Raw genomic sequence first — 16245 nt, 5'->3', positions numbered from 1 at the left:
AGAATCACTCCTTTATCACGATGAGATACAGCTTTATTTCAAAGGTGGATCAAATCAGCCCAACAGAGATCCACATGAACAGATCACATTACATTTTCCCTCCAGAGCACAGGCTTTGAACACAAAACTGTAACACATCATATGGTCTATACAAAATGGATTTAAAAAAGGAGAAAGTGAGAAAAAAAGAAACGGAAAATGACCTCTCAGTTTGTCCCCTCAAACTCCAGGCTGCAGCAGCCATAAAATCCAGAACCGTGTTTTAGCATCACACTAACCTTAGAATTGACACATAGTTGAGGCAGAGAGGAGAACTGGAGGACAGAGAAGGGGACAGAAATTAAGGCGAAGGTGGAAGTTAGCAGACGTGTCTCTTTGAGAGTAAAAATGGTCTGGTGCGCAAAATCTGTGATTCTGAAATGTTGTCCCTCCCACTCATATGAACATAGACTCAAGTACAAACTATAGCAAAATGTATCAGTGCTACAGAATTCACATGCACTGAGTGTATGCAGCATGGAAGCAGATGTTCTGGAGAGATGGGAACATGCCAAGAAATATCAGGCGCTGCCATTTATCTTGTTTTAGGAACCTCCATCTCTTGAGCACTTCCACTTCCACTGCTAATGCAAATTCACTGTATGTGCTTTGTGGGAGAAACACAAAAAAAAGAGCAACAATATGTTTGTTTCCATTTCCACACACGTATGACAACAGTCTGTTGTGCTGCCTTGAATGCATCAGTTTTGGTGTGTTGACATCTGGTTTGGTGTTTTGACAGGAACAACGGCCGGAAAAGGCACTTCAAAGTGTGGATGTCCCTTCAATTTCCTGGCGGTTCTGTCATAAGCCCTAAAAAATTTAAAATGCCAGCTGGTTGACTCCCTGTAAAGCTTTGAGTCCTCCAAATGACCAAAGGGGAATCTAAAAGAGACAAAGAAGAATACAGAGGCCTGGTTAGTGGATGTTGTGTAAACTGAGTAATTTAAAGGTTAAAAACAAAGAGTAAAAAAAAAAACTAAGAACTGAGATCCAATCAATGTGATAAAGGACTGAATTCATTATTTTACTTACAGAAAAGGTCTTCCAAGCTGTGTGATATGCATCTAGCCCTCAATGGAGACCTCTGGAACAATGTGTCCATTCAGCGATGCCTCCACTGACATCTCCACAGACTCCACAGCAAGCTGCATCTGACACGGCATGTCACAGATTTCTGACTTAGGCTCTTCTGACAGCACATCCAGACATTTCTGCTCAGCAGTGGCATCCTAGAAAGAAAAGGAGAGAGGAGGTTAGGTGGTTTAATAATAAATATGTGTGTTTTTAAGCTATGATCAAACAATTTTTACAATACACCAAACCGGATAGTTAGTCTATATGAAATTATAAAAGCTTGACAGTAACTCACAATGACAATTTCCTCTGCAGGGACAGGGACAGGAGCAGGGACAGGGGCAGGCTCAGACTCAGCGGGTGTCACATCCATAGATTCTGATTGGCTGTTGATGGTGTCACTAATTTCAACAATTTCCTAAATATATCAAGCAGAGAGAGGTGCCGGTTAAAAAACTAAGCATTAGATTTGTAAAAACATCATTAAACATGGCATTGTTTCAAGAAGCAACACAACAGATTTATGTCAACATGAAAGAAAATTACACTAAGTTGACAGTTACTTCTCTAACTACACCAATAATGCACTAGACGTAACTGTACTTGTTTGAACCAACCTGAATAATATTAAATAGTGCCTCATCACACTATATCCTACCACAATATGCATTAGAAATGTGCTATATGTGTTACAATAAACTGTAATTTGGGACATTTTTAAAATTAACTTTTTAAAATGTGCAATTATATAAACCAATTAATGGTTAAAACCATTTGATTCAAGTAAAGCTGAATGATACTGAAATATAATATTGCTCTATACACATATATATAAATGTTCAAACATGTTATGAATTACATTGTTTTGTGGCCCTCTGGTGGCCATGGGGCCTAATGCAACCACTCAGGTTAGCTTTGCTGTTTTAACTGCAACTATTCTGATCACAGAGGCAGAATGCCAACGAAATGCCAATTTTCCTGGGACTTGAAGGATGTAGCTTATTAACTGTAACAACTGTGTGTTGTGATAAATTCCTCAAGTAGTTCTCACCGGCTTGACAGCAGCAGACTCAGCAATGGCAACCTCCACTGCAGAGGCAGATTCTGTGACAACAAAGTCATCGACTAGGCTGTCGGCAGTCTCCAGGGTGGCAGGAGCCTGGAGCAAGATGTAGGGAACAAGGTGAGAAAGAATACAAAGATTTTCCACATACCAGCACACATATAGACAAAGTGAATGAGGGGAAATAATTAGCCAGCATCCCAGGAGAAAATGTATGAGAGAAGGATGTTGAATTTTTTATCAAATTATATTATAATAGTAACATAGAACAGTTTGGAGACTTAGTAATAGCATAACCAATACAATTCTGATTTCAGGGTGTATTGTAGAAAGCAGTCATCTAAAGCTGTTGCATGACATGAGGAGTTTGGGCGTTACCTCTTTGACTTCAGTTACAGGGACTTCTATACTATTCTCTACAACCGGAGCCTCAGGGACGGCGACTGGCACCTGGTGAGACAAGAGATACTGTCATGTCAATATTTATACATGCAGTATACAGTCAAAACTTTTTATACGAATGAAAGCTAATAAATAAAATGTTTTCAACCATATGACGAATTTCTTGATGGGGAGAAAGAATAAAATACTCACCTCTGGGATTTCCACAGATTGGACTTGAGCATCCTGGAGTACACAAACAAACAGCAGGACAGAGTAAGTTCTTGGTCTTAGTTAGTCTGCTGTTAAGTTACATTACATTATGTAATTGAAGAAACATGCCAGAAGAAGATTTAGCTATTGAGAAAGTTCTACTTTGTCTGATAACCTAACCAATGGGAAAAAATCTAACTTGTAATTATTTAGAGTTTTAAGATGCTAAAAAGAAAAGAAAAAGCTTTCTTTTATTTGTTATTTAGGAAAAAAATTCTAGCAATACTACTAATACTACTGAATGATAAATGGATGATGGGGAGCTTCCACAATAACAAATGTTCCAAGCCACATTCTGCACACAACAAGCAACGGACGATCACAAAATAAAAACGTAAAAACTACCTAAAAGTCAATAAGGCACTTCTTTTTTGTGTTTTCTTGGAAGAAGATAAGAAAAAGAGTGAAGAGGAAAGTATTTTTTTTATCAATTCAGCACCTCTGTCATTGTAACAGGCTCAGCTGGGACTTCAGTCGCCTCTTCAGCCAACACTTCTACTTCAGCGTCATCCTCTTCCGGGGATGCAGGACTGACAATGGGTTCAGTCACCTGTTCTGGCTCAGGTACCTCTGTGACAACCTCCACCACTGATTCCACCACTGTTTCCATAACCACCTCATCTGCAGCCTTCTCCACGGATTCCACCACTGCTTCTGCAACCACCTCATCTGCAGCCTCCGCCACTGATTCCACTGCTGCTTCCGTAACCACTTCATCTGCAGCCTCCGCCACTGATTCCACTGCTGCTTCCGTAACCACTTCATCTGCAGCCTTCTCCACTGATTCCACCGCTGTTTCTGCAACTGCCTCATCTGCAGCCTTCTCCACTGATTCCACTGCTGTTTCTGCAACCACCTCATCTGCAGCCTTCTCCACTGATTCCACTGCTGTTTCTGCAACCACCTCATCTGCAGCATCTGCATCAACTGCAGCATCTACAGTATCTGCAACATCTGCATCAACTGCAGCATCCACAGTATCTGCATCAACTGCAGCATCTACAGTATCTGCATCATCTGCATCAACTGCAGCATCTACAGTGTCTGCAACATCTGCATCAACTGCAGCATCTGCGTCTTCATCTGCAGCAGGTTCTGCTTCAGCGGAAACCTGGTCGCTAGTCTGTGCTTCTACCACTGGTTCTTCAATGGCTTCTGTGACGGCCATCTCCACCTCAGCCTCAACGGCTGTGTCTTCCTCTGCCGCAGCCTCAGCCTCCAATTCAGTCTCTGGCTCGCAGACATTATGCGTCTGCACATGCAAAATCAACATGGCACACATTAAGGAACCATGCAACATGCAACAATGAAACGAATAGACATGTCATCCGTATAAATCATTGATCAACCAAGTTTTTGTTACTGGACAAGAATATAATACAGACAAATGTACTGACCTAACATGCATGATCAGGACTACAGAGTTTATAATGATACATCAAACCATGCTGTCAATAAGAAGATCAGTCTTACCTGTTCAGTCTCTGTGGTTATGATTAAGGTCTCCTCTGTCTGAATCTGGAGAATAACAAATAAAAACACACTTTAGAAAATGGATAAACTGATCAATACATGGACAGACAGATGAATAGAGCAACAGCAAGATGGTGGCTGTAGTGAATTCAACCTACAACCTAAAGTCATCTTTGAACAATTGTACCTAGCTGTGTTTCTGAGGACTGGTTGCCTAGTTGCAACTTCCACACCAATTGCAGAGCTTAAATCACTCAATTAGAGTTATTAAGTGCAATTTTATGTTGTTTTTGGTCAGTAATAATCATCAATAAGGTCATTTATGTGATGAATTGCTTGCAGACCCATAAAAGTCATAAATCTTTTTTAGCATTTTCAATCCATGAACGAGCCTCTGTTTCTTTATGTTTTTTTTTCTCTGAAAACATTTGGAATAGGTGAGCCAGGCTGTGATCTGAGTTCTGTGTTATATAAGAGAAGGAGACCTGAGGTGGTTGTTATTTGTTAGGTGTGAGGCTTATGTCACAGAATTTTAAAAACTTTTCCATTGAAAGGGTTGTCTCTTGTCCAGTTACTGCTGCTATAAACTCACAAAACTTGAGTGGAAACTGTGAGTTACTCAGGTTACACTGTTCTGGTGTGACTTATGAGCAAAACCAACACATACACTGAAATGTGTTACCTTAAAGACAGCTTTTTGTACTTAATGAATGTACTGTATTATGCTTTATAGAAGGGCTGTGTGGTTAGCTTGCAAATATAGAGGGAGTCATGTCTTTAACTGTTTTCCTTTGACAGCTTGGCAATTAAAACAGCAAACACGCTGACATTTGAAGTTGTCTCTGTAAACTGTTCAAAAATCAAAACAGGTCTCACTTGAAATGCTTCAATTTTCTCTGCTCATACTCGTTCACACCTGTGAAACCTGCCTCTGGCTTATCCCACAAAGATATACTGCCTGAGCAAGTTGAGGTCAGAGACTCAGAAAATGGGGTTCTGTGTGTGTGTGAAAATGAAATGCTTGGCAAAAGGTTTGTTTTACCTCAGTCCCAGCAGGAGCCTCCACTGGAGCCTCAGCTGGGGGTATGACCTATGGAGGAAAAAGAAAGTTTATTCACAAATCAGTAAAACAATTATTAAGATATACATGTATTTAATCTAATAAAATAGAGCGGAGATAGTAGAAAGTACATCTCATTAAAAAAGGCACACAGGAATTTATTAACGAGCATTTACAGGAAATTTAAAATCCTTGCCTCATGTTACACTGCTTGTTTGTTTTTTTGTTTTTTTTTTGTTTAAGGTCACATTTTGGGAGGGGCACCCACACCGGCCCTAAAAATGTGCCCCAAGCAGAATAATTTTCTACTCAGAAGCTTGTCAGCCGAACCATAGCTGTGGCGGCCTCGAGGTGTTTAACAGAAAGAGTCTTAGCAGGTTTAATGCACACACTCGTCTTACAGTATGCTTTCTGTGTGAGTGTAGTTGTAGCTCAGGAGGAGGGGAGGAACATTATACGTCCTACAGGAATTTTACAACCAATAGCACAATGGGAGGCTGGTACGCCCATTTCTCATCTCCGTTTCTACAATCCAGCTCAGATTTAGAAAATGTGCTCATTCACCTTATTAAACTACCTTTGTCATCCGGTCCTTACTCCAAAACCCCACACAAATTTAAACTCCACATCTTTTATTTATTAAACTGCAGTGTCCTTGAGCAAGACAACAAATCTTTACCAGAACAAGAACAAGTACTTTTATTGGCATTACTAAGAAATACTTATTTTCTAGTTAATGGTAAGATAATGACAGAGGTCACCCATATTTTCCTAATTTTTTTGATGCCACAGATTATGTACAGATTGTGGCAACAGATTTCCTGGAAAGGACAATAAAGAGTCTATCTATCTGTCTATTTACTGGAACGGTTGGCAGTAGCCTAAATGGCCACTGGCGGCGGCACCCACTGTGCATCCAAGTCTGTTGAGCTATTGTGGCATTCGCAGGAAACAGCACATAAATATTGTAAATGTTCATAGTCCAACAGTAAATTATTTAGGCTGTCTAGTACCAGCTTGTCTTCAATGTAGGCCAAGTTTGCAGTATGCATGCTGCTACTCCTAGTCACGAACAGGCCAATCCTCCACTGACCAAAATCACCTAAGTCCCTTTATCTACAATAGTTAGAACAGTAGACAGTTCAAAAGCTTGTGGTTACACTTGAGTTACTTGACCATCAATCTCCACCTCTTTCTCTGCACTGTGTTACTGGGAGGTAAGGAATCCTGCTCTCCAAGATTTTAAAACTTCTGAACAAAAGCAAAGTGGGCAAAGTGCACGTATGGCTGAGAAGGGTAAATATATACTCTCCAGCTATATAGCTTTGGGGGGGATGGTATAGGGGAGAGAAAGGAGGAGGGAAGTAAAGAGTGAGGGAGGTGGACTATAGGGCCTTCCTTTGCTTGACAGGAAAACACACACACACACACACACACACACACGTATGCACACACGTGTACATAAAATACACACCCCCCTCCATTCTGTCCCAGCACCAGAACACTGTGTACCAAACTGATCTGCACACAGATCCTTCCTCATCGGCCCTGCTAGACAAATCCAGCACAAATCAAAGCTGATCTAGAAACAGACACTTTTTACATTGACCATTTAACCCATAAAGGGGGACATAATGTGCCTGCAGTGCAATGATCTCTTTGTTCCAACCACATTTAGGCTCTCACACAGATATTTAGGCTTTAGGCTCTAGATAGCCATGTAACAGTTTAAAAACTAGTTTGCCAAGTTTAATTCTTCCTTATTTGCCAAGACAACTACAAAGTAAAAAAAGGAAAACAGCAGCTTACTTAATGAATTCTTAGTATGAAAGGAGAGTTGTTAAATATACTTAAAAACTAAAAGGAAGAGTTTTGACTGTACTCAAATGTGTATGGTTAGTTAACAAAGCCCTATAGTGTCCCCGAACACAAGTCCATAAGAGTTGTGGGTGGTTGAAAGTATGTGGAAGAAGGCTGGACACTGGGGGGGAGGAAGGTCCGGTGCCCTCACGTGCTTTGCCACAAGGTGATAATTTCGTTAAAAGGATCACTTCGCACATCGTTTTTGGACACTATTTTCTCACTCTGGCCCTTTTTACACAGAGATCCTGCAATACTGCCGTGAAGAAGACCTGGCAATATGCTGGCTTTGTTGTTCTACACTGATAATGCTGCCCCAGTGCGAGATTTTAGATCTGGCATTCCTGAAGCAAAACAGGTGTGACGTGTAACCCAACAGCTTCGGGGCCCCGTCTTTCTCTGTCGTCGGCGCAGGGGCAGAATGCCCCCCATTATGTGTTCGGACATTTTATAAGATTCCCATGTAAAAGAGGCTTCTGGCTACCAAGTATAATGTGATACAAGGAAATAAGCTTACTAATCATTTGCAAGGGAGCTGTAATGAGCATTTTCATTGAGGGCACGGGAAGCAAATGTACATTGTAAGTCATCCCCTCACTAGAATTTGTCACATACTTTGAAGGTTGTGACAGCTGTCTGTAAGCTCCTCTTCCAACACACCAAATACCAAAGGCTAAACTACACAATTACAGATATACACAGACACACACTTGAGTATCCCCACATCCCAAAACAGAACTCACTATTCTACCTTCCCCCAAATGATAAAAGGGGGACACATGGATGTACGAGTGCACGTGCTGTGTAGACTAGCTAATGAGGATCCCTAGGTTGCCATAGGACAGGAGGAGACGAGAGCAGGGGATGTTGGGGGTGGGGTGTGGGGTGTGAGGGTAGAAGAAGGGAAGGTGGGAGTAGTGGAAGGGGGGGGGCAGAGGAAGAGTGAGGAGTGAGGGTGAATTTACAAGGGAAAGAGGGGTGAGGGACTGATGGAGGGGAGGAGTACAGGGCTGCAGGAACACAGAGGGAGCAAGCTGGTACAAAATGTTCAGCCTCGGCAGGAGACACACCCACCGTCGCTACAGGCCACAGAGAAATGAAACACATTCAGCAGTTCTGGGTGGACTGGGTGGTGGGTTTATACATACCTGACTCTCCGTGGTGACACCAAGAAGCGGAGGGGCCGCCTCTCTTTTGTCCCAAAGCCAGCTGAATACGAGCCCCATTTATACCTGCTCTGATTTCTATCACCTATCGACCAGCCTTGCCGACTCTAGCCTGACACGTGGTGCCACTAAGTGAAACACTTTCTTGCAGGACTGTGGCCTCAAGTGTATGAGCTGTCTGTGAGCAAAGTTTCATAAAGTCAAAATTGAGAAAAGATCATAAAACAAAGCAAGTAAAATGTTACTTTTTTTTTAACCTGCTACAGTATGTGTGTGCAGTTACAGCCGGCACTGACAAAATTTTAGTTTAGCAAAGGTGCAAATAAGTGTCTGCGCGTGTTTGTGAGAGTCTGAGCTGAATCTAGCACATCTGCGAGCGGTGAAGGAGCAGTCGAAAAGCCAGGAAAGAGGGGAGGAAAAAGAGAGGTGGGTGGTGTGGTGGGAGGGAGGGAGGGAGGGACAGGGAGGGGGGTGGATACTGCCAGAGCTTAACTTAACAACTATACAATAATGGGCAGTCCATCTCCAATAGAAATGTCTTTATTGGTCCTCTATAGCTCAGTGGGTAGAGCATAAAACTAAGAGGTTTCAATCAAAACCACCAATAAAATATATATATATATATATATATATATATATATATATATATATATACACATATATACATATATATTAACCCAAGGATTACTGGAGAACAGACTGGCACTGAGTGACATTGTAGCAAATGGCCAAGCCACTGATAACACTGTCTCCTCTTACACCCGTCCTCGGGGATGCATCATGCACTCACATGCACGCTGCAGCACATGTGAGCACATACATGTGCCCCATATGTGGTCATAGCTCAGTTACTGAGAGCAAAGACCATTCATTTAGTGTGTGTATGTGTGTGTGTGTGCATTTCCAAGTGTGTGTGTGTGTGGGCTTAGTTTCAACACACAGATGTACATATATGTGCAGTGTGCAGCTTGTGTGTGTGTGTGTGTTTGCACATAGCCTGCAGTCTACTGGCGGAAACAGAACATTCTGTTCCCAAAGTGTGTGGACGATGGCTACATGACACAACAAAGACCATTTGTTTTTTTTTTTGCAAATGAAAATGTATAGATTTTGAAGGTAAACACAATTATTTAGTGAAATGCTTTTTTAGTACACAGCTCGGTGTACAGTAAAGATAAAATATAAGCTATAACTTTGCAAAATAAATAGCCAATAGCCATGCATTTCTTTCAATACAACAGTGGACAAACTACAAGCTGTTTCATCCCATTCACCAACTTCATTGACTTTAAAACTCAAAACTTAATCGATAGTACATTACAAAAATGCAAAATGAAAAAACTCCTGCCCAACAGCATGGTAATAAATACATATGTTTAGAGAGCCTTTAGATCTCCCTATCTGTCTTATCCAATCAGCTTATTCAAAAAGTACAATTTCAAAGACATAAACATGTTTAGCGGCACAGAAATTAGGTAATGATGTATAAGGACTGCTGAAAACGCTCCACCTAGTCCCCCACTTACGGAGCCTTCTTATCCCTCTCCTACTTTTCACCTCTTTGCTAAATGGAACATGTTGTTCCTTCTGCCTTCCACCCCCACCAATTCCACCTCCCTTCTCCCTTAAGGACCCAGCCACAGCACATACCATCTGACTAAACAGCATCTAAACTGGTCGTCCACAAAACCAAAACTTACATTGACATTCTATATACAGAAACAGCTGCTGAAAGGTGTCTCTTTCCTGCAAACCATTGGCAAAATGCAACCTACTAAAGATTATTTGTCTATCAGGACATTCCAAAATAACAAGCATCTAACCTGGCAAAATACCCCTCCCTGGCAACTGCATGCACCTTTTTTTAAACATACTTAACTTTCTACAGCTCATTACCTACAGAAGAAATACACTTGGTAAGATGTCTCTAGAGAATCCCATATGACTCTGAACAATTTTGATTTGGAAGTAAGCAACAGCAATTACAGTTAACAAATGCAATGTTTGGCAGTACGTCAGTGTTGCTAAGCAGCGTGTGTAGCCATGTTGGAAATGACGTTCTTCTGATAACACTTCTTACTTTTTCAGAGAATATTTTGTTTGTACGCCCCTTGGCGTTTCGGAGAATATTGCAACAAACACCTCTGTGGAGGTGCAGTGTCTCGTGCAAGTATAAACAAAGCTTTAAAATGTAAGAAGCTCACTCTAGGATTTCTACAAATTGAGACACCAAAAACTATCACAAATTCTAATGCAAGATCTGGTTGATTCAAAATTGCCAGGTAAATTATCATGCCATATCATGCCTTATTCTCCTGTTAATATCTACACTCATAGGTCCCCACCAGAGGACCTACAGAGGAAGATGAGAAGATTAATTCCATAAATATTGCTTTAACCTGAACATTGGTTGATATGTTGATTTTCTAGGGATAATGTTCTTACCTCAGGTACTGGTTCTGTTTCAGGAATGATAGGTTCAGCCTCCTGTACTATCTCAGCTTCAACTACAGTGGACTCCACTGGTGGAGACTCAACGACTGGTGCTGCTTCAGTGACCGGGGCTGGGACTTCAACCTTGACTTCTGCTGGTGTCTGTTCCAACACTACAGGCTCTGGTTCTGGTGCCTCTACTCTGACTGGGACAGGCACTGCGACAGGTTCTTTCACAACTGGTTTTAGTTCTACTTTTGGAGTCTCCACAATGGGGACGGCAATGGGAACGGCCGCTGGAATCTTTTTTGGTGCTGGAGTTTTAGTCGCTTTCTTTGGGGTTGCTCCAGGGGGCGCACTCACTGCAATCCCGGGGGTTGCCTTGACTGGTGGGTTGGATGCATGCTGCTCTTCGAGGGCTCTCCTCTGGGCCTGCTGCAAGGTGGAAAATACACAAAAACATCAGGGTTAATGATTGTTGTCGTGTTATTATAGTTGGAGCCACTATTTAAGTTTCTTTTCATGCATTAATCCTCAAGCTTTGACTCATTGTGCTACAGAAAATTATATTAGTTCAATTAAATTAGGTCACCCTCTTGGGTACTTACTTAGTGTGACAATTTACAGTGAATTCAAAGATGCATCGAGTATCTAAAGCTAACTGCTAATTGATGGAGGTGGAATAAAAAATAATAATGGGAGTTTAAGGGGTATGCTACTCATGCTCTCATTGTGTCCAGATACTGATGTTGTTGTCAGTCTGGGGTTTGTTCGTGTCACATTTCTGTCTGCAGGAATACCGCGCATGCCTTCCCAGCCAATTCTAACATGTTTTTCAGCTCTGGACAAAACCCCCTCTGGCTTTAATGGAGATTTTAGGAGCACAGACCACTGGAGGGAGGGGCTGGGTGACTGGGAGTGGGCCCAGCAAAGCTAGTTAGATAATGGGAGGTAATTAGTTGAATCAGAGCAGTCCTGACAGGTCTGGTGAAGCGGGAATGGAAACCGCGCGAGTCAGCAGCACTGCTGGGTGCCCTGCGGGCCAGACAGTGGACCTAATCACATCATAATCAGGTTATAATCAGGTTACAATCACTCTCCGAAAATGCTTTTGTGAGACCGACAGCCAGTTGGGCATTCGCAGTGCTAGACCAATACTGTAAGCCAACGAGGCGTGTGTGTCCATCTAGCCACCATCAAAACATCCCCTCCCTCATCTTTGCCCAATAATATCTCTCTATCCAGAAATGCAAACCACAGTACCACCATGTAAAATATACATTTAAATTAACTTTAAGTTGTTAATTGTCTTCCCTGGGCTTTATTAATGATGCCCAGACACCCTTGGAAAGAAACACTTTTTTATCAAAGAGGGTTTGTTTGCATACAAAGGTATGTGTTGCCAAAGGAGAGCACTCAGTTTGACTTCTTCGAGTGCCCAGCTGCTCCTTCCCCTCCTGTGCTCTGATATCTCTGAGGGAATTAGTGATAACACCCTGCTGTAAGTTACTGCAGGGGCCATTTTTATCTGAGTGTCACTGGCAGACTCTCAGAGAGATTGTGCAGACACCAATCTGGCAAAACTAAGGCAAGACATTCCTTCGGCCAGCACACTACCAAATACAGTTGTGTGTTGTTGAGAGTCTCAGACTGGCCAGCCAGTGAGAGGCTTAAGGGGGGGTGGCTGAGGAAGAATGCCACAAACTTCATACGGACAAGTCTTCCAAGAGCTGAAGGACTGGGCTTCAAGTGGGCCTTCAGTGGTGAAGCAAGGGATACTTTTTAAGTTGAAATTAGATAATATAGCCTGATTTGAAACAATCAATTATTATGATTAGAAAAGAACTAGATAAGAATTTTGGGGGAATGGTGTTTGTGTGGAGTAACCTCTGCCCTCTGAAAAATTGGAACTTCTGGTGTTATTTCTGATTTATTATAGACCCCTCCCCCCTCTCTGCCACGCCCACTAGATCTCTTTTGGGCACTGAATGTTCAGAAGTATAATTTCTCTCAGTTACCTAAGGGGGGTGGGGCGAGCCAACATTCCAATCATCATGTCATCGGTGCTGCGCCTTCAGTGTATTTAATTATGTAATTAGTTAAACATAATAAGTGTATCATTGTAAGTGAATGTGGTACTTTTGAGGTTTAATGAGAATAGAAATACATAAACCTGGAATGTACATCCCAGCATTTCACCATTTTATGCAGAGCGCACGTGGCGCGCGGGTGTAAAGCCAAGAAGTTTCTTTGTCTCTTGTACTTAATAGCAGAGACAGATGCATCTTCATCTGATCTTGAGCTTGATATGTCGTGCTACTGAAATGAACTGTATCATTTCAATATAATTCCTTTTCATGTGCATTTTCGGTGCAGCCATACATCTTTGAGAGGTTTTACGCACAGAGCTTGGAGCGCTCCTCGGAGTTGAGTGCGTCACAAGAGAAGAAAACGTAAGAAAAGTCAAAATGATTGTTACAGAATGAAAACAAACCGATGTGCCAATAAAAGGAAAAAAAAAACATCTCGTCTATTTTTTTTTACCTTTCTGTTACATCATGAGCATTATTTGTATTTGTATGCATCAGCAGCCACTACAGCTTACAGTAAAAACAATTGTATGTCATTTGGAAAAACGGAGACGGAGACGCACAGAGTTTAAATAGCCACCAGCATCAAAACTGACACATTTTCGGAGGGAAAAAAGTCCCGACAAACTCACTTGAGCTCACATTATAATTAAGATCCTAAAGACTTTGAATATGCTCATGATGAGAACAACAAATATAAGGGAAATGATGCGCGCCTGCCACCACTTACCACCCTCCTCATGCGACGCTTGTTCTTCTTCCTCTTGCTGGGCATTTTGGTGCGTGCTGGTGAAAACAAGACAGAACCCAAGAAATGAAGCGAGCAGAAAGGCAGAGTGAACAAACTGGATCTTTATAGAGCCCCGGGTCGATCTCTTACCTTTGAACCGAACCTATGGGAGGACTGGGATGAAAGATGGGGGGCGTGGAGAGGCAGACACACATACACGTCCCCCCCCCCAACACACATGCACGTGCACGACAGCTCAGTGAGATGATTGTATCAGAGTTGGGCTACCTATTGGCTGGATGGTGGGATATGTTATGTAACCCCTCCATCAAAGCAGAGAGAGAGAGTGGCCCATGGGCTTGCAGAGTGCCACACCCCCTTTCATGGAGCAGTTAGAAATACTTTTTGACTCAAGCACATGGTAACAACGCCACATGTGCTCTAAAATATTTTGTAACTACTATATGTTTGGAGAAGAACATAAAGCATGCTATCATTCAAATCTTATTCTTGATAAAAATGCGCACAAAGAGCCATTTGAATACAAAACAGTGTGTGCTACTGTCAACTCTTTTGAATTCATTCAATCGTGAAGCCAGAGAATAGTTTTCATTGTGCGCATCTTATTCAGGGAATAAAGAGAAAGAAAACATGCACATGTGTTTACGCCCACCGCCCCCCTGCACTGCATCAGTTGTGAGCACCCATTGTCTCCATACTTGTGTACAACTGTACTCCTGCATAATTACAGAAGAGGGAAAGTTTTATTATGTCATTCATTGTCCTAATCATGTTAAAGAAACACTGACTTTCATAAATGTGTTTCTTTACTTAAGTGAGATAAGTTTTCATTTTTGGGAGGAGGGGTTTTGTTTAGCTGCTGCTGTTATATTCAAACTGATGTTATACAACATGGCAGTCTCGCCTGAAGGCTTGCAACTTGATTTATTCTTCAACAGTGTGAGTGCAGATGGATTACATGCAAAATGCTTCTACATGTCTCCAGCACGTCCATGGCGCTCATTCCATGTGTCACTGTAGCTCAAGAAAACTTCAGCAAAACATACAGCTGCTGTTGAACCACTGATGTTTCTGTCACTGGAAGTCACCAGACTGCAAATCTTAAAGTAATGCTGTTACAGTCCGCCTCTTAGAAAGAGTTCAAGGGGAATTTAGAGATGTTGGACACAATAATGCTTGTTTTTCAGATTCATCTTTTTAGCAATGTTGATGAGAGGATTAAACAGGGGCACCCTGGTAGCTTACCTAGGATTACACATTACAAAAGACAGCCTTAGCACTTTGCTGCATGTCATCCCCTATCCAAAATAATGCAAAATTCAAACAAAAAAACAATATATTAGCAGAGCTGTGAAGCAAAAACAACATTGCCAGATGGATTAAGTATATATAATGACCTCAGTTGCTTTCTTAGATTCCACTAGTGTTACAAAACATTTGGCCTGATAGTCATGGCTGAGGTTGAGCTATGTACTCGCCTAAATCAGATCCTCTAAACAGAAATGCTTTTAGAGTATGACACAGATTTACACTTTCATCAGCCTGTAGCTAATGTAACAGCACAGACCTGTAATAGCACCCCACAAACAGGGTCAGCTCCAGGCACCACAACCCCAATACAAGTTGGGCTTTCTGAGGGCCTGAGAGGTTGCCAGGCTAGTCCATCTTGATGGTTCAGAAGGAAAGGCAGGTGACGATTAAAAGTTATCAATGGAATGTGAGTAAGCAGACTGCCTCCCTCCCGCCCTTCATGAATGAGAATTTGAGTTTTGCCAAAAGCCTGTAGTTTTTGAGGTTTGGTTAAATTATTGAAGTGTGACCTGTTTTTGAATGGACCACATGGCAATTTTCTAAAGTACTGTAAAGCTACCTTTAATTTCTTATTCCTGAAATTCAGTAAGAAAAAAACATTGAAGAAAAAAAGTGTCAGTCAAGTGGAAATATTGGTCTGGTGGTGTAACTTGATTAAAACTCAACTATTTCATTTGGATTCATCCTCCTAAGACCATGAATGTTTCTACCAAATCTCATATAAATGTACCTAATCCTTGCCAAGACATTGAATGGGTCTGTATATTCCTATACGCACATTGCTGTATGTATAAAGCCAGGGAAAGGAGTTGTAATAAATGTTACCACATACTTGCTCAACCGCTGCTGAGATGAGATTTCAATTAAGAGTAATTATCACAACCCTGTGATAGCCTGTGCTTTGTGATGGAGGGGGTCGATGTGCAGGTGGTCAGGACTATAAATATCGGGGCCGCAGCTGGATGACAGGCTGGACTGGACAGCAAACATGGACACTCTCAACAGGAAAAGGCAGAGCCGTCTGTTCTTCCTAAGAAGGCTGGGGTCCTTCAACATCTGTAAAAAAAAACTGCTGCAGATGTTTTACGGTGGCCAGCGTCCTCTTTTATGCTGTGGTTTGCTGGGGAGGAAGCAGCAAGAAGAGAGACGCCGCTCGACTGGACAGACTGTTGAGGAGAGCTGGCTCAGTGGTGGGCACAGAGCTGGACTCTCTGGTGACAGTGGCAGAGAGAAGGACCCTGGACAAACTGCTGTCCATACTGGACAAC

At 42.0% G+C, this 16245-nt stretch overlaps 1 protein-coding gene across 3 annotated transcripts; it reads right to left on the bottom strand.

Moving 5' to 3' along the window:
- Positions 1-11: 11 nt before the first annotated feature.
- On the bottom strand, positions 12-13924 carry LOC127376510 (calphotin). 3 transcript variants are annotated; one of them, XM_051423457.1, is made up of 12 exons: positions 13796-13924; positions 13646-13701; positions 10838-11260; positions 5349-5396; positions 4307-4351; positions 3273-4085; positions 2774-2806; positions 2558-2629; positions 2168-2275; positions 1412-1534; positions 1075-1271; positions 12-924 (listed from the first exon to the last, which is right to left on the bottom strand). In XM_051423457.1, exons 2-11 carry the CDS (start codon positions 13688-13690, stop codon positions 1107-1109), a joined length of 1875 nt encoding a protein of 624 aa, XP_051279417.1. In that variant the 5' UTR covers positions 13691-13701; positions 13796-13924; the 3' UTR covers positions 12-924; positions 1075-1106. The 3 variants fall into 3 exon arrangements, with proteins under 3 accessions (XP_051279417.1, XP_051279416.1, XP_051279418.1); XM_051423456.1 differs by lacking the exon at positions 13796-13924 and having other exon boundaries at positions 13646-13789; XM_051423458.1 differs by lacking the exons at positions 10838-11260; positions 13646-13701; positions 13796-13924 and adding an exon at positions 8375-8742.
- Between the last annotated feature and the right edge of the window lie 2321 nt (positions 13925-16245).

Source organism: Dicentrarchus labrax, unplaced genomic scaffold (genome assembly GCF_905237075.1).
Source record: "Dicentrarchus labrax unplaced genomic scaffold, dlabrax2021, whole genome shotgun sequence".
Classification (NCBI taxonomy): domain Eukaryota; kingdom Metazoa; phylum Chordata; class Actinopteri; family Moronidae; genus Dicentrarchus; species Dicentrarchus labrax.
This window is presented reverse-complemented; position numbering and strand designations above follow the sequence as displayed.